Consider the following 12,393-nt stretch of genomic DNA (forward strand, 5'->3'; position numbering starts at 1 on the left):
CTACCTCTGGGCTAATTAGTGCTGGCACAGTGCTGCATTGATGTGATTTTGAAGCTATCTCAGCTGGAGTTAGTTCAGCTATCTGCACAGCACTACCTTACAGCTTGTTTAAATGACCTTAATGTCTAAAAAAACACCTGTTAAAGCAATCACACTCCTCACTTGACTAACATGGACACGCTTGGGATCAGCTCTTGCTGTGTGACTGCTAGGGCAAGGCACAAACAGGTGTATCAGAAATGCCCTCAACACACAGAAACACACACTCCTGCCTTTTCTTGCTAAAACAGGAGCCCTCCAGGAAAACTTAATGCAATGGCACCAGCTGAGTTGTGATACCTGTGTTGATTGATAGCAGTGTCTGTAATCAGGGATATAGTGGAAACACTGGATGGCTTCCATTGTGTCACTGTCCTTATATTGCCAGTGAAGTGGGTTTGAGGCAAATATACCAGAAGCATGAGTGTTTCCAGGTAACCATTGTTTTTAATTGCAGTCCAGCTTCTGGTTATGGTTTATGAGCTTCAGTAAGGTTAACAAAACTAGCGCCAATTGGTATATGCGATTTGGACATGATTGTTACCTCTCTTTTTGAGTGCAGCAGCATCTACAGAATTTCTTTTATTATTCTTGTCCTGCTCAGTAATGCTTTCAGGGATATCTGCATTTTATGTCATGTCAATTATTTTTCCATTCACATTTACTAGAATTATGTTGATCTTGGTCCATAAAGCTCTCCCACCTCAATGCTACTCATGGCTTAATGAACTCTAATTCCTTGCTAAACTGTAACATCTTGATGTTTACAGGCTTCCAAAGGCCTTTTTTAATACCAAACTCCACTTAGGAACAAGGTTAGCATATCTTAATATGATCATAATATTGCTATAAACCGTAATATTGGTAACATTTTTTACAGTCTTTTTATGTTTGCAGGGTCACTATTTTACTGCAGTAAGAATAAATTGACTTGACAGAAGTGGTTCCCTCCCTCCTGTCTGGCCCACTTTATGGCCACCACTGTATTTCCCAGGTAATCAGCCCTTAGTCTTGGTGGCTATTCCCAAAAGTGCCCTGTCAGAGGGACAGACAACATTCCTCCACAGATGAGCTGGGTTTAGATCATCCTCTCATGTTCCTGACCTTAGTTCCTGACTCAGGTACCCTTAGCAACAAAAGCCTTGCAAAAAAAATAATCTCTTATACAGACTAATGTTTTGTTTGCCTAAAAGAACCCCCCTCCCAAATCTCTTTTTTGAGAAGGATGGGATTATAGATGCTTCATAATTTCAGGCAGTGCTGGCACTCAGCATGTTGTGTTCTTTACAGCCAAAACTGCTTTTCCCTGTCCCCTACAAGAGAAGCAGAATTTTTTAAAATCCTTATCTTTAAAAACTACTCATTCTGCTATTTCTTTCCTTGTGCTACCAGATAATCCCCAAGATCAGTTTCCTCATTATCACACTTTACAAATTCACTTCTAAATTTTATTGCAGATTTATTTGCAGCCGTAGTCTGATTTAACTGAGTTTGCCAAGTGGGAGGAAGTGAGTCAACTACTGAGTGTATGTTGGAACTTAGGAAGGATTTTCTGTCAGCAGGAAAGAAGAATGTCTGGAATAATACAGTTAATCATTTTCTCAGTCTATTGTACTTTTTAAAGACTAAATAGTAGACAAGATTTTTATACCAGTATAATATTTTGTGGAATGATAACTTCAATAAAGGCTCAAAACACTCAGTTCAGAGCAATATCATATTAACAAACAAGAAAATAAACCTAGTCATTACCTTTTTAGGATCTGACACATTGTTAATATAAATAGTGTAGACTCCACTTTTGTTAACACCAGATTGATATACATCTGCACAGTCTCTGAATGGCTTTTCTTCTTCCTTTTTTGCATTCTTTAGTAAAACTGCAAAACAAAAGACATGATAATATAAGTTAGAACAACAGTCTAGGCATTTCTGTATCTAGGAAGTCCACTTTTGCACACTGCATCCCTTTTAAAAATGCACAGTAATAACTGTACTTTGTTTCTTACACAGTTTATGCATTTGGAAAATTCTAGTAAAGAACTAGTACAAAGCTTTTGGACAGATGGCAGAAGTAGGCATCAGGAGAAGTCATGACACAAATAGCTAAACAGAGCATCCTGTCTGCTGAGAGGTAACATAGCATGTTCCTTCTGAGTGCAAAACTCTGTGCCCCTGCAGGTGTTGCCTCTGACTAAAGCCGTACCTGGGAGGTTGCCAAAGAATGCCCCAGAGATGGCACATGAAGGTGGAAAACATGTTCAGTGTTGTGATCTGACACAGATGTTCACCTAAGACACCAATGCTGGAAGGAGAGAGTTTGTGCTCTTCATGAAGTAATGAGTTTCGAGCAGCATAGGAGCTTGGAGCAAGGCAGCTGCTTGCTTAATTCTTTTTTTTTTTTTTTTTTGGTAGAGAATAATTTAATTATTTTCATATCTACATTCATAAAGGTTGCTAAATACAATAAAAGAAAAAGCAGTGCTACTGAGGTCAGGTGTCTAGAGGCAAGATTTATAGGATTCATTTTCGCTCAGCACAAGGAAACAGTTAATGTTGTAACACCAGTGCAGATCTTGATCCTGTATATTACATACAGACCATATATATATGAGTCTGGGCTGAGAAATCAGGAGTGCAAAATGTTGAGAATCCCAGTTTTGAACAACCAGGAAATTCCCTGTAGAAGGAGTAAAATCTGAGAGTGCTCTTCACTTTCACAAACAAAAGTAGCATGACCCCACACAATAGTGAAGGATATTTTATTCCAACAACACATATTTTAAGCACATCAGTATTCCCATGGAAATCCATTTGTCTACTCAGATTCTTAAAGTTAAACATGTCCTTAAGTGATGTGCAGGGTTTGGGCCAGCACTTCATTAATCCCTACAATAAGGATACAATATTTAAGTCTTCCAGACACACTCATCCTCTGGTGAAAGATACTTCTTTTTCATTTTTGGCTTGAAAGTGTGAGTTATAGATACAAAAGGGACTACATCTTATTCACTCTGAGTGAAATGGCCTCTGTTGCAAAGGTGACACTGATGTGCAACAAGGCAATGGCCTTGCACAGCATGTGGGACTACACGGGGTGTACACAGACTATATGTGGGACTACATGGGTGGTGAGAATAATGACAATGGCATGAAGTTTGAAGTACTATCTTCCCTTTGAACACCTCCAAGCAGCATTTTAGGATGGCAAATTCCTGCTAGAGCACTTGGTATTAATACCATTTCACAGACAGGGAAATTGAGGTAAAAAAAAGGTTAAACATTTTACTTCAGTCATTCCATGAAAAGGTGAAAATAGAAAAATAGAGAGAAATCCAATCCTGACACTAAGATTATATTGCTCTCTAGGTAGGCATTTAGCACAAAAATGATATTATTTTTTCCCTTTTATGAATTTTATATTATTATTTTGAAATGTTATTTTAAGAAACAAAAATCACTTTATTCTCCCATTCCATGTATTTGCTTCATGTTTGTTATTTTTATTCAACACCATCAACAAAAATAAAACCTAATTTATATATTTGCATATGAAATTCAATTAGGAAATCAATGGCTTTGAAACTTAGCCATATTTCCAAAAGGTAGTACTGGCAGTGCTGTAGATTACACCCTTCCCTGTGAGATGGCAGGGAGTGAGGTCCTTAGCAAGGTGCACATCAATTGTACACTCTCTCAAAAGTGACATTTTTTAGATAAGACACAGAACTGAAGCCCTCGTGACTTGTGTTAATTAAAGACTTCATGGTACTTTCTGTAAGCAGATGGTGTTAGTATCTGTGGCCAAAGTCCAACCTGAATAATTACTTGGGGCTGGAGCCAAAGCCTAGAGGAGTTAAAGCAAAGCCTCTCATTGATTTCAGAGGGCTTTAGAATAGATCCATTCTTTCTGACCTGAAATACTCTAATGCTGTTGTTTCAACTGGAGACATCAGTCTCTCCTGCCTCAAAATTATTTAGTGGTGCAGAGGCACTGCTCATTTCCTTCAGTCTTAAAACACTTATATTTTATTAGCTGTATGCAGCAAGATTATCTTACCTTTTACATGAGTGTTATACACACATTGAAAACCACTTGGAAATAACTATTAAGATTCAATAAAGGAAATTTGAATTTGGGTCCTATATAACTGAAACTTAGACAAAAGAAATCATGAGTATGTTCTAAAGTTTATATCATTAAAATTATAAACAAGGTAAGATTTTAATAGCATAGCAAAGAGCTTTGGTAACTGTCTAAAAAGAAGGATCTCTAGGAATCTAGGAATTTAGAAATAAATTATCTTCTCATACTTAAAAACTAAAAGAAACACAATAAAAGGGCTGTTTGTGTGAGAGATGAGGTTGAAAAAGATAAATGTCATAGATATGGCCATCTTTCCTCTTAGATTCAGACAGCTGAAGTAGCTGAGATCACACTGAGACCAAACGTGTAATTTCCTAAAAACTAAGCAATCCAATACACATTTGGGATTTTCTGCACCAGGGGTTTTATTCCACTGTAGCCAGGAGAAGATGGCTTTCTTTGGATGCCTCTCACTCCTCTCTCAGGAGTTGGTGCTCCCACTGGAAGAAAAGCCCAGCTCCTTCACAAGGGCCTATACTATTACAGATTGCAGCACAGTATATTAAGCATGACTAGCCAAAGTTTAGGTTTTCTTAATGCATCACACTATAATTTGCAAGAACAGCCCAAACTTGACAGAAAATTAATACTCAGGAATGTTACTGGTAATGTGCTTTTAGCATAAAATATGTTTTCTCTAAGGTTTGCTGTTGTTTTTCTTACTTAATATTCCATACAGTTTCCAAACGACGTACTATAACCCTAGACTATTTTTTTCTACAACATTACATAGACCTTGAATCCTTTATACATCAAGTAAAGCCCCTGAATGATGTATGGGCTCACATATGGTAGATGTGTATTTTTTTTTAAAAGTAAGTTCAAGTAAATTAGTTCTAAAACCAAATAGGTAACCACTAAATTCCTTAGTCAGCTTCAAGATATTGACTTTACACAAACTTCTAATGTTAGTTTAGCTGTTTTCATATACAATGCTTATGACAGAGTTTTATGTACCTGAAGAAAAAGATAAGTCTATGTCAAGCAAAATAATATTATCATTTTTTAAACCGGAATGCTTAGCCAAGATTTGGAACCTGGGAGGGTTTTCTGATTGCCTTCTCTAGATGAATAAACTGGTCATGCTCCTTTAAAGCAGCAGTGCCTGTGTGGAAAGCCCTGTTTTGCTGAACAGAAGGAGAACCAATAATAACTTTTTCACTGCACTGCCAAAAGTCTTCTGGGTAATTTTTATCCCAATAACTTTCTCCTTGAGCTATCTGTTTTCCCCTACTTGATGAAGATTATTTCTTTCAGTTATCAGTCCTTCAGCTGTTCCTTTTCCTCAGTGGCCTGGATGATGACTGGAGCCCAGGCAGTACAGGAAATGCCATCCATTACTGCCCAGGCCCTGTGGATGAACAGGAACCCAAATCAATGTGGTCTCTGTTAACCCATGGGCTGTGCAGCACCAGGGCTGAGCAGTGTTCTGCTGCACCTGCTCCCAGGATATCAACTCTCAGTAGAAAGCCAAGGTCAGCCCCTGAGGCTGAAGCCCTTCTAGTTTTATTTATTTACCTGTGCTTGCAGGTGAGAGAGCTCAGATATATAGGGCTTTCCCCCATATCAGTAGTCAGGGAAATTTAACTGATTGATAGTTATGTGTGCCCAGTGTAGAGTGAGACTATTTTTCTGCTATCAGTTGTAAAATTAAATCAATAGTTAATTAGTTTATTTCCTAATAGCTATCACAAATGGAGAATGTTTTCTTTTTTTGCCCAGGTTTAAAGAAATACCAACTGACTACTAAGAATAAGTAGCTTCTGAAATATTTACTAATCTAGTATTCTCCTCTAGGAATATGAAATTGAAAGCATCCAATATCTGTTTTTCCTAGCTGTATGAAAATTATCTAATTTCATCTCAACTAGGAAAAAAATTAAAATAATCTACTTGATTTTTTTAAACTGAGATTTCTGGTTGGTTTTGAGAAAATTAAGTTGTCTCATTGCTTTTCAGGTCTCCATCAGATATCTGGTGAATAACACAGCTTGTCTATAAGCAGTAAAGAATGTTAAAATGCAGTTCATTATGTTGACTGAATCAATAAATCACAATCGTACTTCCTAAATTATTTGAGATCTGAACTGCTATGTTTGTGAAATCAGTTGAGACTGAGTTAATCACTAGACTCTTATGTCCTTTAGTGATACTGACAACAAATGAAAAACAGCTGTTTGTTTTTCTGCATAATAATGACTTATTTGGACAGATATGCAGAGGTTTCTTTAGTGTCTGAGTGAATTATTATATTTTCATTGTTTCTATGTTCTATTTACATAAATCTAATTTTCTTATAGACTAGAAGCACCAAAAAGGCACTTAAAAATAATTAATGCTTTTAAATTCAGAAAGAAAAAGTCTTTCTACATATCTTATTGGCATATATAATTGACCTAAATTTTAGATGTGCTATCAAAAGTATCTGAGGTTAAAATTATGTCCCCTGTTGAGCAACTCCAAAAAAATCAAAAAAGGAGAAGGTTGTAAATTGATGGTTTTTACCTAAAGCTGCTACATTCCAGGACAGGTTCATACAAGGACTGCCAAATGATGGTTTCTGTCTAGACCCTGACTGAAAATAAATTTTGCCTTGATCTTGTCATTGTTCCAAACATATTGTGGGGAATCCTGCATTTCTGTAGGTGACACTGTGTCTCTGACCTCTTTCCCAGCCATTTGAGTGCAGCTGCTGTGCACCAACAAAATTCCAGTTATAATGACAAATAATGCCTGGCTTGTGAAGAATCAAATCCAGAACAGTTTGTTAATGTTATCCAAAGGATGTTACTCAAACTGTTACCCAGTGAGGAGGCCTTGAACACTGCCCACACATGGATATATGCTCCCCAACTCAGCAGCAGCAACCACAAACAAATCTGATAGAATAAGGTGAAGATTTTTTTTTTTGTTTTGAGGAGGAAAAATATGCAAAGACTTACAGATTTTGCTGACTTACAGCCAGAAGTATAGTCTGCTGTTTCAGTGTCCTCCCCTTGCATATACCAACCTCCACTTGAGAACAAATATTAAACTGCAACCTAATAGCTGACTGTGACACCTGATGTTGCCTGCAACAAGACAACCCTGTGACAACACCATTATGCAGCAAATGTTACACAAACCAGAAGAAAAAGAACAAACCTGAAGGCTGATTTCAATTCAGGTATGCTCTCCAGATAACTATAGTGATGCCTACGAACTGAAATGATAGCTGTGCAAGAGCACACTTGGGTCCCTCTTAAAATGGATTTGAAAGCATATTTTCATTCAAGTACATATTACACACTATCTGTTTTTCTTCCACAAAACTTGTTTCTGGATTGTTAAAGCTACCACTGTCACTCAATATAGCCAATGCAAAAAAATAATTAGAAAATGAAAATCCATTGAGATGTATGTAATAAAAAATATTACAGTTACTTATTCTTGATAAAATATCAGGAGCTTTTTATGCATCTAGCTAGTCAACTAAAAGTTTTAAATGTGAATTTATACATAGTTACTACAAAATTCTAATTGATATAAAGACAAACTATCACCACCTAATTCAAAACTTTCTCCAACGTCAACATTTTTTCCTACTTTACTAATTCTGTGTTTTGCCTTTATCTCCATAAAGTCTGAAAATTAAAAAAAAAAAAAAAAAAAAAAAACAAAATGGGAGGATATTAGTCTGAAAGCTGCTTCTGTATGTCTTGGAGTCCAGCAGTCTTCTCGGATACATCATTGTGCATGCTTGTGTACTCATGTTTGTTTACTAGGGAGGTGAAAGGAAGTTTAGGACTAGAGTTTGGACAGGCATTTTCCTTTCAACAAAATATGCATTCATCAAAATGCTTTTAAAGCCAATATTCCTTTGTGACATTGCTCTGAATCTGACAAAATGAGCAGGCCACTGGCAATTTGGAAAGCTCATTTTGACATACTGGAATAAAATATTTATGTTCTGGGAACTATTGTTCCATAATCAAGTTTATAGATTATAAATTTGCAGATATTGATTTATAAAACTGCTTTGTCAAGGCCCCCATTATTCCCAAATGAAGTTATAAGACTAGATATCCCAAGTTACTTTACTGATCCAGCCTCTCCAGTGTCCCATCTCCAGCATCAGGACCCTAGAAGTCATGGGGCTTCCTCACTACTTTCAACCACCATCTTTGGGTTTTTTCTTCTTATACTCTCATAATTACTTATTTTATTTTTATTTTCTTTTTCTTTAGGACTTTTCTCCTCAGGAGGGCCCTAAGATTTTTCAAGATCTTGGCTAACAAGTGGCCTGAAGAGTCTTCAGTACGAACAGCTGTTCAAAGCAGAGGACTGGAGAGCAGCATAAGCGCAGGAAAGCATATCCAGGATTTTACAGAATAAGTTCTTCCTCCACCAGATGTAATATCTGCATCTTTAATAGGTTTTGAAAGAATTCTCTTGCATTCATTTCTCCAGTTAATGTCTCCATTTTTGAAGCCACGTCAATTTTCGTCATTCAGCGTCCCATACCAAGGAACTCCATACACATACCATGGGAAGGATAATTTCCCTTTGTCAGCTTTTAACAAGAGTGTTCCAGCTGGTGACACTGCATTCTTAGCTGAAAGTGTCAGTAAGTCTGCACCCATGCTCTACAAGCCACCTGCAATTTCTACTGCAATCTCCTTCTATCGTCTTTTGCACCACCTGAAGTATCTGTCATAGGTTTAATTAATGGTATTTCACATGCTCAGTCATGTGTCTTTGTAGATTTTTTTTGTGCAATGTGGGTTCCAATACTTTATGCAGTATTTGAACACACCATGGATTATGTGGTATATTTTTTTTCTGATTTCCTGTCTATTCCTTTGTAACAATTTTAAAAATAATATTTTCATTTGGGCCATTAACTAGTGAGTAACACCTCCTGCATCTTTCATTCAATCTCTCCGTGGGAGCTTACCTTCAATTCATATGGGTGTTTTAGAAGGTGAAAGAAAATAAAACTCCAGAATTTCTTCCTTAGGTAAATTTATTTGCTGAATGATGACAATAGAAAATGCCTTCATTAAAATATTCAGACTCTATGACAGTATGTGTATAATACACATGCACATTTTGAATGTCTAAGGGAGCACTTAGTCCTAACCCCAAACTTGCACCAATTCTGGTGCAATCACAGAATATCACTTACAGGGAGCAGTGCTAGTCTGGCTATATCTGTTGGCTGTGGAATGGTTCCATAGCCACAGAATGAATCGGATAACAGGAGATCTTGCAGAAAGTGTTTAGATTTGTTGTGGGGGCAAAAGGGGGTGGCAAGGTAAGGGATTTTGTTTGGTTGCTTGGTTGTTTTGTTGTTTTGTTTCTTTGTTGGTTATATTAGTTTATTCTGCTGTAGGAGCTCAATGATCTTGATTCACCCCTGTGTGACCCTACGGTCCCTGGACTTGATGGAGAAGTGGAAAGATTTTGTTTCCAAGGAAAAATGACAAAAGCAAAAATAGTCCCTTTGCTCTCAAACTCTAGACCTTAATGGCCACATGCATTGTCCTCACTGCATGTGGGAGGCCCAAAGAGGTGTGTGAACCTTGCTTAAATACAATCCAGAGTAACTACCAGGCCATGCTGAAATGCAATTAGCAGGGCTACAATGACTCTACCAGCCTAGGCATTAGTCCAGTACCAGATTTATTAGGAGCACTAAGGTTCATTACATAGAAGAATTTGAGATCAATACTTTTAACGTGGGGAAGAAAGAGAAAAGGTGTAGTCAATTAGATGTCTCAAGTTAACATTTAGAGAAATGTTTTAGCAGCTAATAGAACATTACTTTGCCCTCCCACACAGCCTTTAAGAGCCTGCAGTAAGAAAGGCAAACAATTGCATACTGAGAGCACTCAAGCTATCCAACTAGTTATTAAATAAATCATTTACAGCAGAATTTCCCTCCTGTAGGGCTGCAGGAATTAACTCGGTCTTGGAAAACGACATTAGAGAGCTTTCACCCTCTCCAGGGCATAATTATTTAATACCTAATAAATTATCTACAGTTATCAAGTTTGTTTCCCAATAAATCCAGCCTTAGTGACTGGCAAGAACAATAATACTTCAAATCACTGTGCATTTGAAAGAATCACTTAAGAATACCATAAAATGTTCCTCATTAGTGAGCTGCGATAGAATGCCTTATGGCCCATTTACAAAGAGATAAAGACACTTAATTATCCAGCTGCAATATAGTTCCTTAAGAGTTTCTGCTTGAGATAGCAATTTTGTGAGTAACTAGCTATTCACTCAGAGGAGATTTAAAGAAGTCTTTCACTAACTGTACAAGGAGATTAAGTTCCTGGCATTGTTTTATACTTCTAGTGTCCATATTTCTTTAATTGATTTTTTTTTTTTCCACACAGACATCCTAACGTGCATTTGATGCTTCCATCTGAGCAATGGTATGCATACAAAGAAATGTTTTACTAACAAGCCATTTGGGTGACACCAACAGTGCTGTTAGTTGGTTTATATATGCTGATATTCTCTGCAACATCTTTGGTGTGAGTGTGAATAATGCCAGTTTCACAAAACTGAGTGAAGAGGGATTTGGCATTGACCAACAATCAAGAATTTATATGCACTTCCAGTATAAAATTTTCAGTACAAATAAATATTGAGGTCCTGCTGTGATCATCAGCAAGTTAATAGGGATAAAATATCAGAATTCACAGTTCTGTTTTGAAGAATTTATTTTTCCACTGACATAAATTTCAAATGCTGCACATTCAAATTTACTTATTTCAGAAATTAATTTCTATTCAATTACAGCCTAAGTTGCTACTACCTAATATAATTTGTTGTACTTCATCATAAAGCATAACTTTGAAATTAAGGTATTTTTATCTAAGCTTGGTACGAAAATCTTTTTATTTTTAAAACGTGATGATTTGGAATTGATTTTTTTCAGTTTTAGAAAAAAACAACACAGGTAGTGATCATATAAATATCAACACTAACATCATTACCTTTTAACAGATAATATGGAGAAAAAAGGAGAAAATAATATGGAGATAACAGATAATATGGAGAAAAAAGGGTACTTTTAGTTGTAAGTCACCTCATCATGAAAAAACTCACTTGGACAGAAGTGACTTTGTTGATCTAAAAGAAGTCCAGACCTAAACTCTGAAAATGTCAGGTGAGTCAGATAAGAATGACCCCAAAAAAACCCAAAAAATAGAACTTTATGAACATTTCTGAAAATTACATATCAATAAAGAGAGTCTTCAACGAAAGTAGGAATTATATAGCACCTGAACATAAAAAACAAGAAACACAAAAACTGGTGCTGGTGTGTGTGTTTAACTGAACATCTCTACGACTGCATAAAGTCCGAGCAGCCTCTGACTGCAATCCTGCAGCACTCTCCAGTTCATTTGCTCAAAAGGATCCAGCCACAGTAAGGGTAAGGGGACCCCTCTTCCCCGACACTGAGTCCAAAAGAAAGATTCAGTTTTTCTCCAACTTTCAAAATATAAATAAGAGCAGATCACATAATGGAATGTATCTTTGAAATAGTGAGCTTTGTGAAATGCTGGTAAACATTTTCTGATAGTGATCTTCTGATCTCTTTTTAAACTAAAAGTACTTCTGTTACGCTTTAGAATATCTTAATAAAAATGAAAACCTCATGCTCATAAAATCTCTAAAGATGGAGGAAGTAAAGAAAAACTGAGAAAATTGATTTTTTCCATAATCTTGAACATATAATGTCAACCTTAGCTGAAGTTATCTGCTTTGACATCTTCAGGGAAGTTAAAAAGTGGAACACTATATGATTTCAGTACATTAATATGGATTTTGTTTAAAGCTTTGGTGTAGGCATTCTATGTAGGTATTCTATCATAAAGTCTGAGGTTTTTAATTAATTCTTAACCATAAAAATTTTAAAAATTAATTAGCATATCAAAAGCATCATGCTTTGCTCTTACACTGCAGTATATTAGAATGCATTGATAATTATAATCCAATTTTTGATATTAAAAAAAAAGTCTGTCTCTTCATGCATGAACTCGTTTCTTAAACAATGTTTCAAGCACAATGCTGATCCACCTCAGACCTACAGCTTTCAGCCAAAGTTGAACAGAATCTTCTGTGCACCTGGAAAAAAAGATTATATGTTTTGAAAGAAAAATAATGAAGTCATTGATGTGACACACTCTAAGTTTCAGCCTCACCAG

The 12,393-nt window shown here is 36.3% G+C and overlaps 1 protein-coding gene across 1 annotated transcript in view; it reads right to left on the reverse strand.

Moving 5' to 3' along the window:
- ANGPT1 (angiopoietin 1) overlaps positions 1-12,393 on the reverse strand; it is a 149,302-nt gene that overhangs the window by 51,318 nt on the left and 85,591 nt on the right. Inside the window, exon 5 of the mRNA XM_053981156.1 lies at positions 1,792-1,919. Coding sequence (XP_053837131.1) covers positions 1,792-1,919 — 128 coding nt within the window. The remainder of the gene's footprint in view (positions 1-1,791; positions 1,920-12,393) is intronic.

The sequence above is a fragment of the Vidua macroura genome, chromosome 1 (assembly GCF_024509145.1).
Source record: "Vidua macroura isolate BioBank_ID:100142 chromosome 1, ASM2450914v1, whole genome shotgun sequence".
Lineage (NCBI taxonomy): Eukaryota > Metazoa > Chordata > Aves > Passeriformes > Viduidae > Vidua > Vidua macroura.